Source organism: Leptonotus elevatus, chromosome 14 (assembly GCF_054856555.1).
Source record: "Leptonotus elevatus isolate MCC_2025b chromosome 14, RoL_Lele_1.0, whole genome shotgun sequence".
Taxonomy (NCBI): Eukaryota; Metazoa; Chordata; class Actinopteri; order Syngnathiformes; family Syngnathidae; genus Leptonotus; species Leptonotus elevatus.
In genome coordinates this window covers 13,344,826-13,366,063 of record NC_141252.1, presented here as the reverse complement: position 1 = coordinate 13,366,063, position 21,238 = coordinate 13,344,826, and the positions used below count along the sequence as shown (strand labels likewise).

Sequence of the window (21,238 nt, the reverse complement as noted above, 5' to 3'; positions counted from 1 at the left end):
ACGCTGTGTCGCACTTCCGGTTGAATTTCCGCTACAGCGATTGGATAATCGTGGTATACGGAGTTGGCGCCATTGAAAGCGCTCGCCCCTGAAATACGCACTTGGACGAGTATTAGCTTTTCAACAAAGACGAGATGGCTGACAAAGATGGTGAGGATGGCGACTTTTCGGGTTTACTTGTCAGAACTTGGTTTAGGACAGCCCTGAAGCATCGAAATTGTTGGACTAGTTGGACCGGTGTTGGCGGGTCTGCCCGCATCTCATTTCATTGTTACAAACGCGTAAGCTAGCTGTTAGCTACAGTAGCGTTAGCTGCCACGAGCGTGCTAAATGCACAGGCTGTAACCTACTAATGCGTGGTAATAATGAGTTGATCCACTTGTGCTTTAGTTGCCGACTGTGTTGCAGTTAATCTTATTTTCGGTTCACTTTAACAACGTCTGCCAATGCTATCTGAACACCAGAGTTAATTATGAAGTCGGGCACTGTCTGGCCGGTAACCCAACTGTGTCATGGTTATTACTGCATTTACTGTATGTATCGTTTTGGAAAAAGTTGCATTATATCACAAAGTTGAGCTCTATTTTTTCCTGTTTGTAGCTGCCTTTGATGATGCTGTGGAGGAGAGGGTGATCAATGAGGAGTACAAGATTTGGAAGAAGAACACCCCTTTCCTCTACGACCTGGTCATGACTCATGCCCTGGAGTGGCCCAGTCTCACTGCCCAGTGGCTGCCAGATGTTACCAGGTAGGTGGACAATTTCTGCACTAAAACATCACAAAGAATTACATGGAAATGAAATGTGATGATGAGCATTTTGGAAAATGGATGGAGGGATGAAATATAGTATTATCTTCGCAGACCAGAAGGAAAGGACTACAGTGTACACAGGCTAGTTCTTGGAACACACACTTCAGATGAGCAGAATCACCTTGTGATTGCTAGCGTTCAGCTCCCCAATGATGATGCCCAGTTCGATGCGTCCCACTACGACAGTGAAAAAGGAGGTAAACTATAATATAATGTAGGCCAGTGTCTTTTTTTATTATTATTGTTATTTACCCAAGGCACATATTTGATGTTGGGGACAAATCTAATGGGCCACCACCAAACTAAATATAATAAAAACTGGGTAATTCTTGTAGCTATTTGGTGAATGCAGTAGTCATCATTAGGTGTCTTGTTGATGGTAAACATACAAAGCAATATGAAAAATGCTGTGAATGTACCGCTACCATGGAACCATTTCCAAGACTGACATAACTAAGTGAATTTGTCAAAAAAATATCTAAAAATGCATACAATAAGGTGAGAAGCTTATTTGACAACAATGTAAAATTATATTTCATAAAATTAACTGAATGGAGCTCTTCATACCCTAATTAATGTCATTGCTAACACTTATATCTGACTTAAATTGTCAAATTGGCCGCATTCGCAGAAGAAGAAAGCTAGGGGTGGGCTAAGTTTTGTTTGTGTAAGATCTCGCTAGATGAAATTGAGATCTGGTATTGTAATGTGGTCCTGGCTTCAATATATCACTTGTTAATCTGAATTATTTATTTTCATAATTTTTAATCATGATGTTTTTTTTTTTTTTGTGTTGCAGAGTTTGGTGGTTTTGGCTCTGTAAGTGGAAAGATAGAGATTGAGATCAAAATCAACCATGAAGGAGAAGTCAACCGAGCCCGCTACATGCCCCAGAATCCTTGCATCATAGCCACCAAGACCCCCACCAGTGATGTGCTCGTCTTTGATTATACTAAGCACCCATCCAAGCCAGGTGACAATCAGGCCACATTTCACAGTCCTGGATGAACAGGTGCCATTCCCTCCCCCCTCGTCATGCCTCATTGATGTTCCTTTTTTTATAGACCCCTCAGGAGAGTGCACTCCAGACCTTCGCTTGAGAGGTCACCAAAAAGAGGGCTATGGTCTCTCCTGGAATCCAAACCTAAGCGGCTGCCTCCTCAGTGCTTCGGATGACCATGTAATTTAGACCAGCGTAATGATCATTTCTCAATTTCCTTGTGCCTGTGTCTTATCGTTGTCTACCTGCCTTTCAGACTATCTGCTTGTGGGACATCAGCACAGTGCCCAAGGAGGGAAAAATAGTGGATGCCAAGACTATCTTCACGGGACACACCGCCGTTGTGGAGGACGTCTCCTGGCACCTGCTCCACGAGTCACTCTTTGGGTCTGTGGCTGATGACCAGAAACTCATGATGTAAGCCAAATTTAAACGCAATGTAAACGTTTACGCTATACTTGACTCATTGAGCCACTTTCAACAGTAAGAAGATAATATTTTGTCTATAATTAATGTGATAACTTAATTATTTTTCATAATTTTTTTTATACCTTTAAAAAAAATGTAGTTTTTAAAAAGGTATACATTTTTTTGCACTTGCTGTCAACTGAACGTGACATCACCGGTGCTGAAGAAATAGGTAACGACCAATCAAGGCTCACCTGCTTTTTGGGTTTGTTAAGCAACCTGAGCCATGATTGGTCGGTATTAATTGTTCATGACAAATAAGGAAGTTATCATACTAATTGTAGACAAAATATCTTCTTACTGTTAAAAGTGGCCCAATCAGTCAAGTATCCCTTTCAGAACAGTTTTCAAACCTGATGATTTATTCCTTTGAAAAGCTGGGACACACGATCCAACAACACCTCCAAGCCCAGTCACGCAGTGGACGCCCACACTGCTGAGGTCAACTGCTTGTCTTTCAATCCATACAGCGAGTTCATCCTGGCCACCGGCTCTGCGGACAAGGTGAGTTTGCTCTCTTCACGCTGGTCACCGTTTTCGCTATTAGTAGTGGAAGTTGATGTGAATGTGGATGTGGTTTTAGACCGTGGCTCTGTGGGACCTGAGAAACTTGAAGCTGAAGCTGCACTCATTCGAGTCTCACAAAGATGAGATATTCCAGGTAAAAGTTGTCTTGATGACTCAATGTGATTATTGCGTAGCATGACCCTAGTATAAAAAAACAAAACTTGAGTTCATTGATGTCTGCGCCCGACACAAAAATATTTATTGAAACATGACATAATGTTGGTAAGTAGCTTTGCTGTAGCATTTTAATTGTAAGCCAGTCTAATAGAAGAATTGTAACATTTGTCCAATTTTTGTGCAAACAGGTGCAGTGGTCTCCTCATAACGAAACCATCCTGGCCTCAAGCGGCACAGACCGGAGACTGAATGTGTGGGACCTCAGTAAGATCGGCGAGGAGCAGTCTCCCGAGGATGCAGAGGATGGGCCTCCAGAGCTGCTGGTCAGTTGGATCAATCTCGTCTTAATTTGGACCTTTAGCTTGGATGGAAAGTGCTTCACAAATATTTTTTGATTAGTTCATCCATGGTGGACACACAGCGAAGATATCAGACTTCTCCTGGAACCCCAACGAGCCATGGGTCATCTGTTCTGTGTCGGAGGACAACATCATGCAAGTGTGGCAAATGGTAATAAATAACTAATGTCAGTTGTAATTAGATATATTGTCCTAATTAATTTTTTTAAACATGTGCATTCTTTTTTTCTTCTTCTACAGGCTGAAAACATTTACAATGATGAAGACCCTGAAGGAGTAGCAGATTCTGAGGTTCAAGCATGAATCGATTCTCTTTTCTTCTGACTTTCGTATTCAAATGATCTCTTTCCATTGTTGGGTGCATAAGCACTTCTTTTAAATCTACATTTTGGACGCCATTGTTTTTGGAGAAATTCCTAACACGCTGTTGTGATCAGTCTGAATTAGTTTTTTTTTTTCCAGTTCTTTTAGATTTGTTAATTTGTCACAATCCAAGTTATTCAACCCTGATGTGATGAAACCATCAAAGAGTCTCTTGTCATTACGATTCTTTATTTCGTTGAGTTTGTTTTCCTCATCTTTTCTAGAATTGGTTAGTTAAGCTCAACACATTTCTACTAAGATCCATTTTTATACAAATGTACATAACGAAGGTTTCCACTTTATTTGTGTGAAAGAAGTAGTAAGAAATTTCCGGCTGTGTTGCATCTCATACACTTTTCCCCTCTGCATTTTCTCGTTTTGTTGTGCTTCACCTGAACTCTTGTGTACTTATATTCATAATAAATATTTGGAGTAAATGGGTCTGCTGTGTAGCGTGACTGGATATTTGTCACTATATCGGTCCTGCAATTGACTTGCAACAAGTCCAGGGTGTGCCCGCTTCTCGCCCAAAGTCAGCAGGGGTAGGCTACAGCTCGGTGATCAGAAAGAGGCCAATAACTATAGAACATTGATGAATGGCATGTGGAAAGAAAATGAATTATAGTCCTTATGTAACAAGAGTTCATGCTTTGTATTTGATTTAACTTATGAAACAAATTTCATGCAAAGCTGTTCAACATTTGTTGGATTGACAGGAAATAAAATCCTGCTGCGGTTCTTCTGCTGTCGCTTCTTCACAGACTCTAGAAAGAATATGTACATGTTAAGCCTCTTTAAATTCCGGTGTTGGCACTGAGTGCCCGGAATTCATTCACTTAAGCTTTTATGTGGTGAAAAATCACTAAATTGCCAGTTTACAAAGTCATGTCTCGATGTAATGTTATACTTACTGCATCTTGATTTATTAACCCAACACATCCCCCCTCTACAATCGGCAAACACATTTCATGATGTCTGATTGACATGATGAGAATCTATCTTGTGAAAACTCACCTGAAATTTTGCATCTTTTCTAAAATATCATTCGTGAGAGTCTCCAAATGTCTTTTATGTCTTTTTTGAATCTCAAAGTCCAGCACTAGTTTCCCCAGAGCCTCCTTCAGTTCCTCCTCAGCTTCCTGTGTGGAGAAACATTCTGATGGGTACCTGAGCCATCCATTATATCTATTTAATTCCAAATGTGCTGTACCTTGTGCTGTGCGATCATCTCCTCCCTCTCCTGCTCCATCAGGTTGATCCTTCGCTGCAGACAGGACCTCTGCTCCTCTAACCTTTGTACCTCCCGCTTTAGGGGTTGTAGTTGGGCCCTAAAGCTTGCTGCCTGCTCACTGCTCACTCTTAAGGCCTTCTCCCCAAACTGCCTCCTCTTTAGCAGTGTTATGAGTCGAGGCTCATACCAGCCCTCTAATTCCTGAATGCTGACACTGAGCCGGCGCTGGAGGCGGACGGAAGCTTGACGGCACAGGCCGACATCGCTCATGGCTCTCGGTCTGAATGACTTTTGGGCCTGATCCCTTAAAGAGTTCAGATGGTTTTGGTGGGACTCCTGAAGCTGAAATAATTCTTCTGTCAGATATTGGACTTGGGCCTTCAGCTCCTCCTGTGCAAAGATAAGTTAAAGAAATAGTTTAAAAATATTATCACTGTGAAATTTAAATTGTGCTCAGCCGACTATAGTGTAAAATATTTTTCACCAGCCGACTGAGTGAACGATTAGGTAAAGTCGGGAATCAAAATCTAGAATTTCCTAAATGTATTTTGAAATTTTGGTGAAATGCATTAAGATACCTAGAGAGTGCAGACCAAGTTTCACTGAGGGAATGTTACAAATTGACTTTAAAGAGATTGTGTTTCTTCTCACTTAAAGAAGTCAACCCCAAAAAAACATTCTTGACAATATGTTCTATGCAGGCCCACAAGTCTATAGTATTCTGGTTAATATTGTGTTAGTGGAATATGAGTTAAGCAGCAAAATCCGGCCATTTTTTATCCATCTCGGGGCAGCCATTTTGCCACTTGTCAAGTGAAAATGACAGCAATGTTGCTCTGGTAACAATCAGTCACAGCTCAGCTTCAGAAATACTGGTGAGCTGTGATTGGTCGTTCCCTGAGCAACTGGTGTCATCTTCAGTCTGAAATGAAAAAAAGTAACGGCTGGATTTTGCTTCCTAACTCATATTCCATGAATGTATTACTAATCAGAATGTCAGGAATAAGCGGTACGGAAATTAATGGGTGGATGTTTAGACTAGGTCTGAGGATTGAGGTCACGTATAACTTTTTGTCAAGAAATTTTTAAGGTTGACTTCCACTTTAAAAAGGGAAAATAAATTCCCACGTTTCTGTCGAGAGAAGTTTAATGTAAAAATAATTGCAGGAAGGTTAAACGTACATACATTTAAAAAAGAAAAAAATCTAATATCATAAATCCATGCCGTGAAAGCAAATTCTTTGGAAGTAAAGAAATCCTTGTTAAATCAATATGCCGTTGACAGTGTCAATCAAACTGAGCACTATTATCTTTGATTTGGATCTTTATGTCATTATGTACCGGCTAGTTATAAAAAAATATATATATATATATTAAACAATAGTTTCTGAAGGGAGAAATTGCACCCCAAAAAAAGCCTGCAAAGTTTCCCCACCACTTTGTAAGAGCATCCATTAGCTGTTAAACCCACAAAGACCACAATAATGACATCATAGCAAACCCTGAACGATCATCGTATAACATGCACTGCAGAATATAGAAAACAATAACCTGCAGCCGAATCGTGTGCGCCTAAAGGCAACCCAGTTGGTGTCTGACCTTTGTTACAGCCGCTTGAGCCACCTGGTACTCTTGTTCAGCCAGCGTCACCTGGCTGTGGATGCAGTCTCTGGCAGTGTTGAATAGTTTCCTCTTCACCTGCTGCACTTCCTCCAACACATCCATGTGATCCATCTGAGCCAGGGTGATCAGTCTCCGCTTCTCCTTCAGCGTTTCCCTCAGATGATCCACAACTCGTATCATAGGTTCCTGTAGAAACAGGAACTCTTGTATCAGCTCATCTCTCCGTGTCTCCAAACGGGAAACTTGCTTGATGCAGTTCTCAAACATCTGTCCTATGATTTCTATGTCTGACTTGTGTAATTCAGAAATGTTGTCGTTATCATCAACAATGCTCTGTCTGATGTCTTCATCAAATTGATTGAGTTCTGTGGGTGGCGTCTTATTTGGCGCCTTTTCCTGAATGTCCATATCCAGCTCAGAAATGTTGTCGTTGTCAAAGTGGCCTTCATCAATGCTTTGTCTGATGTCTTCAACAAATTGAATGGGTTCCGTGGGTGGATCCTCGGTTGGCGCCTTTTCCTGATTGTCCATGGCAACTGACTGCAAGATGAGCCAAAAGTGAGGGCTGATTAACAACTTTTCCATTCAAGGAAGAGTCATTAATCAGATAATGATAAAAGAAAACACACTTGTAAAAGATTACATTGTTGTTTGAGTTGTTTTCTCAAGTTATTTAGCATAACAAGTGCAAGGGGGAAAAGATCCAATGAGCTTAGCTTACCACATAGTGATAACTGTAAATTCAATCAACCATAACAGTCTTCACTTTCAAATACAATAACGTTTGGCATTGATCAATTTTACTGGTCATTTCACCCCCAACCGATACTCACTCAGTTTAAAGATTGCAGTCCAGCAAAATAGTAGGTCACGTTTGTTCAAGGTTTGAAGAATCACACTGCTGTGTTTGTCGCTAGCAAAACAGAGGCCCACTTTGCGCGTATTAATAACAACTGGAGTCAGTGTGGTAACCCTATCCCTGGGTTAGGCTGAAGTCTGTCAGACCCCCACGGGGGATCAAAAATCGGTGTCAGTGCCTCTTGCAGACGTGCTCTGACCTTATAGTAAATGGGTCATTTTCAGAATTTGAGCAATAACATTAAAGACACTTGTAAAATTAAAATACACAATTTGTTTTTGCATTTTTTAATACCACCATAGGTTTTATGTCTCCAATGCTGAAACAGTCTTACAGTATTTTCAAAAACTTATTGATGATTAAATGTTTAGGAATTAATAGTCAAGTAAATCCTTAGATCAATATAATGGTGGTGACCAACTGAAACACACTGACTTGCATAACGGTAAAGACATAAAATGCTTAATAGCAAGCTTAGCATGGAAAAGCATAAAGCAGTAGGATCATTGTCATATTTACAGTAAGCCTATATACTGTAAAAATAAATAAATGTATAAGTAGCATCTTCAAAAAAATCATGCGCATCATGAAAATTATTTTGGGATGCATAACGGTAAAGACAGTTTGGCATTAAAAAAAATTTTTTTTTCAATACTACTGTAGATTATTTTTCTTTTAAACAATTACTGCATTACCTTTTGAATGATACCAACTGCCAATAATTCCATACTCATATCAGTAAAACATAACCGATTGTCATTTGTCAAAATGGAATTCAGTGGGGTAATGCTACATTTTTTTACCGTTATTGTTAAAAATATATGAAAATGAGGCATATACATTACAACCTCCTGAGAAAAATAAACTATAGTATTTACAGCATTGTTTTATCAAACATAATATTGTGAGGATGTGTCTTGACTTTTGATGAATACATTTTGTTGTATGAAGGCATACTGCAGCTCTATCTATCTATCTATCTATCTATCTATCTATCTATCTATCTATCTATCTATCTATCTATCTATCTATCTATCTATCTATCTATCTATCTATCTATCTATCTATCTATCCAGCCTCCATTGTTTATGCGTTTCCCCCTTTTGGCCACTAGATGTCATCCTTACACAGACTGCACGGCTGCATCCACACCTGAGCAAGACCCGGCCAGCCTCCTCCAGGTGGGCCGATACATGTCCAGCGGAGCGCCACCTCTTCGAGCCATTTTCCCTCCGCGGCCCGGCGGGGCGTCCTCAGACGGCTGACAGCTGGGATACAAAAAACTTGGGCTGACCTCCGAAGAAAGCGCGTCGACACTCGAATTCGGTGTAACTTCCCGACTCTTGTTTGCCTTTAGCGGAAATGTCGCACCTGAAATTTTCTAGCTCGTGTCGCTGAAAAGTTTTGGACTCAGAAGTGGAAAGAAAAGCTGCAAATGGAGAGGGGCTGAGGGGAAGCCAAGCCATAAGGATCATAAAAGTTTAACAAGGTAGGCGTCTTCTTTGTCGTCAATTACAATTACAATTTTGCTGCGTCACGTGGCAATGGACCTGATACACATGTACCCATGTGGTGTTCTTGCAAGTAATTTGCAAAATTCACACAGCTGAATCCCTGTTTTATCACGCTAGATCAGGTGGTGACGCTCGAGAGCAAAACTGTAATGTGAGAAATTGATTCAGGTTGAGTAGAGGCATGTATGAGGAAAATAAGTAGGTGTGGGACATTTGCTCAGCTTGGCCTTGAGGGATCTAAGTAAAGGTAATTTAAGACCTGTCTCGCTTCTCTCAGCCGCGGAGCTCATGACAATGAAGACTATTGTGTTGTTTCCCATCACTGGTTTTGCTTGACAGCGTGGAGTTCACACACTTGGCTTAATGCATTCGGTGACGTGTGTTTGGCAGCGGTGGGGAGCAACGAGGTACAAATACTTCGTTACTATAGGAATACTAAAGCAGGTAGCTGTTCTTGAGTATTTTATTAAATTTTATTCCTTACATGTAAAAACAAATGTGTATTTTCTACAACTCACTTTGTCAAAATACACTAGCTACTTTTTGTCAACCGGATGAGACGCACCATTAAAGCAACGCAAATGGGGAGGATCTTGATTTATTTAGGTTTGGGTTCTGAGAAGATTGGGGGGGGGGGCACACACAGAGGGGCAGCAGTGAATGTATTGTGAACCATGGCGCTTTGATGCAACAGATTGGGAGAAGCAAGATATTCCCCAGCAATTGTCTAATTTATGATCATTTATTCACATTTTGTATGACAGTCCAAAAACACCAGTTTCTGGCGGTCAAAAATGATACGTGTAATCTGGAAGGGAAAAAAACATAGATCCCACAAATACATATATCAATGTGAAAATAAATCCTCTTACACAGGTGTGGTGTAGTTTTCTGTTAGTTCACCATATTGGAAACGCTAAGGGGCCACATTGTTTTGTTAGCATAAGAGCCTTAGCCACCGCTAGCTATCTTAAGCTCTGTTATAAGCACTATGCAAGTTAATAAGAGGGAAACTATTATATAGCATTTTTCACTCATTTTTGCCAAATTTATCAAAATGGATATTGTAAACGGCAGCAAAAAACTTTTGTGCTTCAGTACATCAGTCTTTTTTTGTACTTATGTAAGGGTGTTGAATCAGTACTTGAATCTGCTTTTACTAGTCTTGTTTTGAAGCGCAAGTATCTGTACCTCTGCTTAAGTGTGCGCATGTGTACATCATAATGCCGGTGTATGCTGTTCGAATTCCTAATTGATTAACATGACAGAGATATCGTGTGATGTGTCATGCTTCCCATGTTTGTGTGATACTTTTCTGGACTTTGAAATATTGAAAGTTGAGGTCCTAATACCGCCTACAAAAAAAAAAAAAAAAGCAGACGAAAAAAAACTACCAACAGTTCAGGTCTCATAGAAAGGAAAAACATTTGTTTTTTAGCTTGTGTACTTGCAGCATAGGTGAGGCTGAGGCAGAGCCATTTGCTTAGATAGGGTGTGTCGCATACTGGTGCTCCTTCTCCGCCGGCCTGCCATGCCGGGGCATGTACGTACGTACCCATGGAGATTGCAGGTGAATTGCGCAATCACCCAGGGCACAGCAAATGCTTTGGCTTGAAAGGTTGATATACAGTATTAAGTGTGAGACAAGACGGTAACACAGACGTGGCCGCTGGGAAGAAGACAGCAACATGGTTCCTGCTGAGGTGAAGCTTTTTTTCTTCTTCTTTGACCTAAAGGGTCTGGAGATGTTTAGGGGAAGAACTACGGGGTGTTACAGTAGGTACACACTTCTGATCATGTGTTTGTATGTAGATTAAGTGTGAGTGTGTTGGCGTCTGCCGAGGAGGAAACTCACGACGGATGAGGGACACTGTTGATCAATAGGCTTAGCTGATGAGTAACTCATCAGTGGCTGCTTATCGCAAACATTAGTTGGCATGCACAAACATGGAATGGTGATACTAAATTTTGAGCTTCCATTTTTTAAAATTCGATTTCATTCTTCATTTGACTGTTAGAATGGAACGACTTAGTTTTGATAGGAATTTACTCTTAAGTGGTGTACATATGTAGCAAAAATCGGGCTGAATTTGAGCATTTTGCTCTCTCTTTCGATCAAAGTCAGGAAAGGTTTGGGTGTGAGAGGTACGCCAGAACGATGAAATGCAGTTCAAATCGACTTTGCAGTGTAGTAGAATGCTATTTTCTGCTATTTTAGACTGCAAAGGCTGCAGTTTGGAAGAAAACAACAAAAACACTGCTTCATTTCAGTTGCTCGGCAGGCTTTTTTCTTTATATGTATACTGCAGTTCAGTGCTTAAGAAGTGCAGTCCACATGTTTCATGAAACATGAAAAGTTGAATTGATAAAGCCACAAATGTGTTTGCATTTTTATTGAAATCTGATTTGTGAGAATTATATCAAGTTTTCATAACGAATACATGGAGTCCTCAAGTTACGTTGTTTCAACTTTACGGCGCCCGTGCCTTTTCCGTAACACCTTCTTTTTCGTTAATTTCCCACAGTAATCACGACATTTTAAAGTTATTTAAAGTTGTGTTGTTGTTACGTCCAGCAACGGACGTCCATCGAGCAGGTCGGCTCGCCATCAATATAAATGCAATTTCAGCATATGCATACAGTATGTGTTTACAGTATAAAATTTATATTCAATATATATTTTCCCCCATCACTGTAGCGAATCCCTCTGTTTACAGTAAATATCCAGTTTTTTTCCCAAACTGACAAATTTACTTAACATCTCACAATGCCAAAGACGTATATTATAAAATGAACCGACTACCATCGTTTTAAAACAGAGTTCAAGTGGATGACATTCAATAACTTTCAACAAAAACTAGGCTGTGATGATAGCTTCCTGCTGTTGTCTCAACTTAACTCTGTGTCGCTATCAAGAGTGGAATTAAATCCATTAACTGTACCTAAAAATCCGCGAAATAACAGGTCTGTGAATCCGGAACTCACCATAGGGGGGGGTTATTTTACTTTGCGTTTTAAACTCCATTTTCTGTTACAACAGTTAGCAGACTTAAAAAAAAAACTAATTTATGATTCATTATAATTTAACAACAAAACAGCAAATGTATCTACCTAATAAACACGGAAGGAAACTGCTCGGTTTCTTTTGTGCAACCAATTGTTTGCTAGGCAAATCTTATCCAGCACAATCATGTATGCGCCAAAACCCAGTAAACAAGCTAGGACCTGAGGAGCGTGCTCCTGGAGTGAGCATGAACTGCAAGTCACAAAGACGTACGCACACGCCAAAACCAGCACTCCAAGGATTCTGACAAAACATTTACACATTTAACATTTATCTGTTAAACCATATAGTCAAAGCAACAAACCCCAATATTTTTATTGGTACCATCCCAGTGACAAGTCCCAATACACAGTAGAACCTCGGAGGGTGAACACAATTGGTGTTGAACGAACTCCACATTTCTCTTTGATTTCCAAATCATTATTTAAAATAATGGAAATAGAAATAATTTGTTCAAAGGCAAAACATTACAGGCAATGCCGTAAGAGCCTTCTTAGCTTTAATAAGTCACCATTAAGACGCAAAAATCAAAACACTAAGATAACATTAAAGGGGAAGTCAACACCCCCCAAAAATAATATTAACCATAATACGGTATTTTGGTTAATATTGTGTTAGTGGAATATGAGTTAACCACAAAATCCAGATCAATATCAGAAGGGAGCGGCCATTTTGCCACTTGCTGTCGACTGAAGATGACATCACAGTTGCTCAGGGCTCAGGCAACGACCAATCACAGCTCACCTGTTTTCTGAAGCTAAGCTGGTGGCCATTTTGCCACTTGCTGTCAAGTGAAAATGACATCACAGTTGCTCAGGTCTCAGGTACCAACCAATCACAGCTCAGCTTCAGAAAACAGGTGAGCTGCGATTGGCCATTGCCTTTCCCTGAGCAACTGGGATGTCATCTTCAGTCGACAGCAAGTGGCAAAATCGCCGCTCCCTGAGATGCATTAAAATGGCTGAATTTTGCTACATAGTTCATATTCCACAAATGTAATATTAATGTCATGTTTAGACGAGCAAGGTGACATATAACATTATTGTCAAGAAATGTTCAAGGTTGACTTTTACGGCACATGACAAAGGTGGAATATGATTTGAAATTGCCATACAGATCTAAAAAAAACATAAAAAAAAAAAGGTTTAAAAAGAAGACTTGGGCCTTGTGGAGGCTTGTAATAACAGCAATTATAATCTTGTGACTAACACTAAGAGAGTCAAATGGATAACGTTTGATGAAGGAGAAAATACTTCAACAGTTCATGCTAGCGGACATGTTAAAGCTATCTCCGAATGACTAATGCCCCCACCACTATCCTTTGACTTGTTGCGGCATGCGGCTGGTGTCTGGCACTCACGTGCATGAGAGGATGTGCGGTGTGGAGGTGAGGGATGCAGTGAGGTGGTGAAAGGGAGAATGGAGGGGGCGAGTTCGACGAAGATGATGGGAGTGTGCAAGCAAATTTGGAGAGAAGAGTTCTTTGCTGGGTAATTATCAATCTCTTAGGAATGCAGCCTGTTCTGGTAGTAGACATGCTGCTGCATGGCTACAGTAGCCTCACAACACGCTAACTTGCATTATCATCCAAACCTCTGCACTTGTGTAGCTTTTTCTGCTTTATTCATGCCAGTATAGACTTCTATCATTGTTGCATTCAATACTGCATTATCTCTGCCTGATACTTTATCCTCTTTGCGCGAGACAAAAGTGCCACATAAAATGAGAAATTAAAATGTTCATGTGTCATTTGATATCTTTGTCAGTTATTCAGTGATATCTACAGAGAAGGAGCTCCTATATTTTGGCTTTAAACCAATGAGACATTGACCAGTGGTGGGCAAAGTATGGCCCGCAGGCCACTTATGGCCCACCGAGCATTAAGTAGTCATGTGATATTTGATACAATAAGCAATGTTTTGGAGGGGGGGGGGGTGAAATGCATGCATAATGCTTTTTTTTTTCATGATATTTGGGGTAACTGATTTATTTGAAATGTTCAAATTTACCAAAAACTTAATTCGTGTTGCACCAAGTACTATACTGTGATATTTAGCTGACAAAAATGATGCAATACCGTAATTTCAAAGTGCTGACACTTGGGGCCATGCTGTCTGTATAGATTACAAATAGGCATAACTAATTGTTGAGAATTCTGGTGATTGTTAGGGAATGATTGATTGATTGATTGCTGTCATGATGAAATTGCAGCAAAATTTAATACAACACTTTAATGAACACACCATTGATTGGTCAGCTATTAGAAGATGGTCCTACCCTCACTATATCCCCAAAGTGTATTTACAGTCTAAGTAATGTGGAAAGGGAGAGCCAAAAGCCTTGTTTCCACCTCCGGTATCTTCTCTACTCTACTCGACATTTAGTCACCGATTCACTTTTTTGATTGATTGTTGGGAGAACAGTTAAACACAATAAGCACATTTATAAACAGTAGGAGCTGCTGTCAGCCACAGCTCGCACCTTCAAACTCGTTGAAGTCACCCACCAGAGGCAGAAAGGTTGAGGAGAGAGGGACTATTTTGGAAGCTGTCGGCCAAAAACATGAATGGAATGTCTGTTCCCGTGCATCCAAAATTATTGATCAAGTTAGTGTATATAACCATTGTAGTTCTTAGAGACCTTAAAAAACACTCTTGAGCATCCTTAAAATGTATTTGTTGTCTTGAATCAGTATTTCACGTTAGCTAGTTAGTTGACTCTGAGCTACTTTTTGAGCTCAATATGCCGGTGTTAAGTTGTAAACACCCCAAGATGCGCACCTCTTTGACACCAGCGCAGTTTTGATCCAATAAGTGTCTTCACGGTATATACGTCCACTGAAATTTCTATCCTCGGTTGTGTTTGGCCTTCCACAGAGAACATGAGAAAACACTCTGATTGAAGTGTGTAGGTGCTGCATAGCAACTCCACAAAGCAAAGTTAAACATCTGCTCGTCTGGAGAAGGCAGGCTGGAAAGGATCCAAAACGAACTGCTTTTTAAGGATAGTACTGACCTTTCGATTGTGTTAATTTCCCTTTGCAGACACTGACTAACGATATCCAGCTGATCACTGACTGCCATGCTGGGCCATGTGAGGCACCGCAGCATGTAGATGTGAACGTCCTCGTGGTTAAGCTGAGCTCGTTCTAATCCAAACAAAGGTGGCTGCCTCTATGTCCTGCCACGCCCTTTTCTTGGCAGTGCTTTATTCACATGAAACAGTCTGCCAGTCTGACTCCCAAATTGGAACTCGCATTATTTAGGTTTACACAAGTTCATGGAGATGTTGTTGCTGATGATGGTTTTTTTCTTCTTCAAATTATAATATTCACTATAATATTCAATGACAGACGGCTATCGAAGCCAATCATAAGTTTATAAAAACATCAGCCTCCTTGGTCAAACATGACAACCCTGTTAGTCAATATGTACTGGTTTGTTGTTTGAGCGATGATATTATGACCATATATCGAGTGTCACTCAGTAACTGTATACAAAGCAAAGGAAAATGATTGTATTTAGTGTTCCTTAGACCGCTGTGTGTTGCCATGATTCTGGGTTGTGGATTAACTCCATTGATGCCATAGTGACTCAACATGGGGACATAAATTCCCAATTTGCGAGTTACACAAAATGCTTAAACACTGTCGTTTTGAAAAATCTCCATCTTGGCCAGAGTTTAAAAAAACTAACCATAAACATAGCCATAAATATAGCATGCAAACAAAAGGCAAAAAGGTATAGGACAGTATGCTGCCTTTAAAATAGGCATGTTCAGTGAAGATGGCCTTGAAGTCAAGTCGATGCCCGCCCAGATGCCTTTGAATGCCTTAAAACCGGATCACATTTGGTTATATGTTCCGTTTGAAGCTACTTTGTTTCTACGCGTGTTCAGCTTGACACATTAAAACGACTGAAGTTAGTCCAAGTTGTGGATGGCGTCTTGTGGCTTGAAAAAAGCCACTTAAAAAAATGAATGGCTTCTTTGAAGCTCACCCTTCACACACATCTTTTTAGGATTTTGAATAACAAGCTGTTTGAACAAAAAAATAGATTCCACCCTTCTCTTGTTCTTCAGCAAAACAAGACGCTTGTCTTAAACGCCAGATTTGTGATATGTCCCTCCAGATTTGTCTTAATCTCCGCAATACGTTCCTTTGTCCTTTGATTCAGGTAAGGCAGCTGCCATGGCTTTGAGCTTCTTTTTATCTGCTTACCTGCGTTCATAAAAGCAGAGCTTTGCTCTGGAATGCATGTCCTCAAGCTTCGGAACGGGCAGCTCTCGACAGTCAACACCTACCATTTGCTAACATCAGCGCTTTCCCAGTTGGTTTCATGACAGTGTATAAACTGTTATAAGTTCTTGTTTACTTGTACACTGGACAATACTGCAGGTAGTGGATCTAAACACACCCTTGTTCAAATACTAGGTTTTTAGAAAACTGCGACCAAGATAAGAAGATTCCAAACTTGACAATAATGTGACCTATAACCTGTACAAGTCAATTGATCAAACTTGGTTTCATCAGACTATGCGTAACACATGTTTGGGAGACTATGGTATGGAAAGGTTGAACTTTTTAGTCATAATTCCAAAAGATTTGTTTGAAGCAAACACTTCAAGAACAGCATACCTACACTGAAGCATGAGGGAAGCAGCATCATGCGTTTTTCTTCAGCTGCAACTCGAGTCTTTGGCTTCATTCACACGGCCGTTCATTGCATTCACATGCAATGAAGATTTTGTTGTTGTTGTTGTTGTTGTTGTTGTTGCGCATGTCACAAATGTTTACTTTATTATGTTTTAACTGGGATAAAATTTAAGTCAAATATAAAATTAACAGGTACCCGTCAGACTTCTAAAAATAACCTGGACTCGCAGTGGCTGAAGTCAGAGAGCAGCCATCTTGCGTTGCCACTGTTACTGACTACTTCTGTTCAGTTTTCACTGACAGTACTCTTATCAGTGTACGGTTTATGCCATGGATTAATGAGAGCCTCTCAAACAACAAACTTCACTGGCTGCATCGACCATTCAGAGTATATTATCTCAGTTTCATGACTTACAAAGGTTAGGTTTACATTTCACAGCCATAATTGCCTATTAATGATGTGCAAATAGATTCAATGTGCTGAAAATTTTCCTCATGGTCTATTACCATTTCATTGATCATGGTTCTGACAACATGATGCAGACGAATCATTTTCACAGAGAGAGACAGAAAATAACCTGAAAATGCCGCGAATGCCAGCGAGTTATGCTGCATTACATATCCAGGTTATTTTTAGACGTCCATGATGCAAGGATGATCATAAGTAGTACCTCGCCCCACTCCCGCGTGCAGTTCATATTTGACTTTTAATGACATATAAGGTCGGATGCGTGCGACCCGAGTGTAGAGACTGTAGACTTATTGGATACATATTCAATTTATTTCCACATACAAAAGAAGACCAGGTCGTCGGATTTGAAAAAATTTAAACTGTACTGATCACTTTGCATGGAAAAAATGAGATGTGTCACATATGGGCAAAAAAATAAGAATTGACCTAAAATGTGAACGTCGTCTTAATCAAGGTGGGGAAATTAATGGACAATTTGAAGTAGCAGTCAGTGTTAGTAGTAAATAACCTTTAGGCTTATGCTAGGAAAAAAATCTGTAAAAGCCTACTAGAACAGTTGGAATTTATTTGGTGTTATCAGAGGCACTTTAAATGGTGGCATATTTTAACTTGAATTCAAATGCCACATTTCCACTTGCAAGAAGATGTGCACACTTTTGCAACCCCGAAAAATGATTTTCAATTGAGTTGTACAGGTCACATTAGTGCTGTATTAAAAAAAAAAAAAGATTAATGTTCTCATTTTTTTTAAACATTACAAACACCTGGCATTTGAACAGGGGTGTGTAGACTTTTTATATCTCCTGTATAGTGCCACTGCATTGTTTCAGGGTGCACACTATGTCTCCTATCCAGAGTGATAGTCTAACGTCCACCGTGAAGGAAAAGTAAACAGCATGTTGGAACACATGAGGACTTTAGCAGGACTAGAAAAACCACAGGTTGTGTTTGCGTTGTGCGAGGGCAGAATACAGTCCGATGCATGAATAATATTGTACTGTGACTTATGTCTTATGATGTTGGGGGTGCTTGTAAATGATTCTCTCTGCAACGAAGACTCCCCAATTGAGATTTTTAACATTTTGTCTGGCTTGCTTGTGTAAACCACCGCACTGAGTGTACAGTAAAAGGATCTCATCAATTTCATGGGTTTGACAGTTTTATTCTTAGTGTGCGTTTCGTCTTTAAATGTGTTTGCAAGACTAATACTTGGAGGCTTTTAAGTGTAACCGTGGAAATAGTAGCGTGAGTCAACTCCTTGAGAGCGGACTGCAGAGTAAGTCACTGGGTGGTCCTTTTGCCACATCCTACAACAGAGGAACTCCTCTGGTTCCTCTCTGGAGAAAATAATCGGGGAGTTTGTGGCGCTCCCTGGGCTGTAAACAAAGGAACCCGCCTCTGTCTCCATGGAGAGGCGTCTTATTTTCTTTTCTATTTTTCTTGGGATCCAATACACATAGACAGGTTAGTCATAGCTAAATGACTGTAATTTAGAGCAGCAGAAACACAGGGATCAGCGACCTGGTGATTTCGTCTCATAAAGATGTATGCATTGTCTTTTTAAAGGCCTTTAAAGGACTCACTCAATCTCGATATGCTCCAGCCAAGTAGAGCTTGGCCACATGAAAATAAGACATTTCTAAACCCCCAACAACTGAAGCTCTACATGTATGCTCTGTGTGCATACTTGATGTGGATCACCCTTTTACCAAGAGACCAGATCCACATTTAACTTTTATGGCATTTAAAAGGCATGTTCCCACAATTTCCCACACTGACTTTGGCAAGATGTGATAGCGAAAATGTTAATTTGCTCAAAATGTTCCTTATGTTGCATCCAAATGGGTTCTTATGTTTATCCTGCATGTCTGCTTTGACAACCGGAGTTGATTTGGAAATGTTTCCTTTCAGTGTGATTCATGCTGAAGGACAAGTGTTCGCTCCGTTATATTGTTGTTCAGTATGCTGAAATAAGTTTCGGGGGGGAAATCACGCTTGGCTGCGTAGCTGGAGCCAACAACAATTGAGCAACAGATCTTGACAAATCAAGCCAGGATTTATGATTTTTACAAATCCGACTTTCATTGGATTTTTCCTTCCTCGCTCATTGATCTTACTGCTGTAGTTGTGGAAGCACATTCTTACTTTTATCCTGTGAGTGGTAGATAAATATCCAATAAAGTATGCAGCTGGAAGACGCCCAGTAGTGACTGCTGCAAATTCCCAGGAGGAGGAGTAGTTTAGTGAGGTGAAGGAGGGAGGGTGATGAGCTCATGGAGAAAGATGAAACGGCGGACATGATTGAAAATAACCTCAAAAGTTCTCTGATATGAACATTGACAGGCACGAGGGATTGTTTGTCCTGCTTTAAGCCTCGTAGTGTGTAGTTGTGCATGTGTGTCGTGTAGATGTGTGTGCTCTGTGGGGTGCGGCTTTGTGAGTTATGACTCCGTGTTGTGGAATGAAGGGAGCGGTGCCAGGCCTTTCTTTGCAGAACTGCGAAGTTTGGTTTAGAGGCTGGAGAGGGGACTGAGTTTGGCTGCCATGTGGTCGGCTTAGTGAGTCGTGCCCACAGAGTAGCACAAACGTAACACACACAGGCACGCAAATGGACCCGGCTTCTCACTTGTTTATCGTTGATAATCCGTCATTGTCACTCGAGCTACTTTTGTGGCCTATCCAGTAAAGCTTTAAATCGTACCGACCAGACTCCGAGGTACAACACACGCATTGTCGATGAACCCATTATTTTTGTGTGTGTCCGTTTCAGGGCTTAAATCCAGCAAGTGGCGGGATGTCCAACCGTGACTCGCTGGGCTTCGGGGATCTGATTCCCCACGATGTGGTTGAGATCTTTGCCCAAGAGAAGCATCATAAAAAGGGGAGGAAAAAGCGCAGTCACTCCCTGGGCCGGGCCTTGGGCTGGCTAAAGGGCAAGAAGAGGAAGGATCTCCGCGCTAATGGGCAGAACCCAGGGCTCGGCCCCGCGTTGGACTTGGCTTTGGACGGACACGTGGCTGCGCATCTCAGCGGGAACAAGGGAGGACACAGGTCAGGAAGACAAACCCAGACTCAAGGAAACAATCATGGTAAGAACACATTACACACACTATCATTCTCCTTTTGCTAGCAGCGACATTTGTCCCTGTCCTTAATGCAGTGTACTTTTTAATTAGAAACATGAAATTAAAGTGCAACCTCTAAAATAGAACACAATTCGTTCCAAGATGCTGGTCAACCTCTCATATATGTAAACAATGTGACAATGGTGCAATGCAAAAGTGAATGATGCTGAAGATACGCCTCATGCAATTTACTTAATGTAAATTACTCACTACTAGAGTAACAAAAAGTATCTTTCTATGACTTGAACAAGTTGCCATACCTATCCGGTGTATATTTACATTCGTCTTCTTTTATAACACTTTGTTGAGTCTTGGTCTTCTTCAACAAGCCCAAGAAAAAGCAAAACACTCACACAAAGTTACAATAAGTTTTAAGGTTGTAGCGATGTTCGATAAGAACTTTTTTTCAGACTGATAAGAGTACTCAATTCTTGAGTAGTCACCGATTCCGATACCAAGTACCAATACCACCAAGACACACACACACACACCCCCCCCCCCACACACACACACACACACACATATATATATATATATACATATCCCAAAATAGCATTTTTCCTTAAAATTGCATGAAATTTAATGGCAATTTTCAATTATTCTAATTTATCATTCCTGATCCTAAAATAGCCAAAAGAGGTATCGGCTGCCGTCGCGAGTACCGGTACCTTGAAAACAGTGCCTGGTATCAGTATTCGCCCATCCCTAATAAGTATTATTATTATTATTATTATTATTATTATTATTATTATTATTATTATTATTATTATTATTATTATTATTATTATTATTATTACAATAATAGCTGAACAGAGGTCTCGTGAGGTACAATGACGTCTCGCATAAGTTCATGTAGACGGCAGCTCAAATTTTTATTTAGTGCAACTTTGTGGGTGTATTTTCTCCCCAAATTTGGGTCAAATTAGCTTGAACATTTAAAACAAGTCAGCCTTGAAAGTTTTCCAATACTGTTCTGTTATAGTCAGCCATTTTGGTTGTCTCTAAGTTTTA

At 40.4% G+C, this 21,238-nt stretch overlaps 3 protein-coding genes across 5 annotated transcripts in view; 2 read left to right on the top strand and 1 right to left on the bottom strand.

Annotated features, from left to right (window-relative positions):
- The first annotated feature begins 13 nt into the window (after positions 1-13).
- On the top strand, positions 14-4,126 carry LOC147163066 (histone-binding protein RBBP4). Its single transcript, XM_086095398.1, has 11 exons — positions 14-150; positions 601-748; positions 863-1,008; positions 1,611-1,784; positions 1,876-1,991; positions 2,068-2,228; positions 2,657-2,783; positions 2,863-2,940; positions 3,152-3,286; positions 3,363-3,473; positions 3,563-4,126. The coding sequence occupies exons 1-11, from the start codon at positions 135-137 to the stop codon at positions 3,623-3,625; spliced, it is 1,275 nt and encodes a 424-aa protein (XP_085951524.1). The 5' UTR covers positions 14-134; the 3' UTR covers positions 3,626-4,126.
- Positions 4,127-4,570: 444 nt separating this feature from the next.
- sync (syncoilin, intermediate filament protein) lies at positions 4,571-7,464 on the bottom strand. The gene is made up of 4 exons (XM_086095400.1): positions 7,373-7,464; positions 6,516-7,079; positions 4,896-5,306; positions 4,571-4,824 (listed from the first exon to the last, which is right to left on the bottom strand). The coding sequence occupies exons 2-4, from the start codon at positions 7,068-7,070 to the stop codon at positions 4,696-4,698; spliced, it is 1,095 nt and encodes a 364-aa protein (XP_085951526.1). The 5' UTR covers positions 7,071-7,079; positions 7,373-7,464; the 3' UTR covers positions 4,571-4,695.
- Positions 7,465-8,589: 1,125 nt separating this feature from the next.
- Positions 8,590-21,238, top strand: part of LOC147163064 (uncharacterized) — a 32,393-nt gene continuing 19,744 nt past the window's right edge. The window contains exons 1-2 of one of the 3 annotated variants that reach the window (XM_086095598.1): positions 8,590-8,887; positions 19,873-20,191. In XM_086095598.1, the coding sequence (XP_085951724.1) occupies positions 19,897-20,191 (295 nt within the window). In that variant the 5' untranslated portion in view covers positions 8,590-8,887; positions 19,873-19,896. Of the gene's footprint in view, positions 8,888-9,110; positions 9,160-10,512; positions 10,616-19,872; positions 20,192-21,238 lie in introns of those variants that run through there. The other 2 variants (XM_086095599.1, XM_086095597.1) reach the window with 2 other exon arrangements.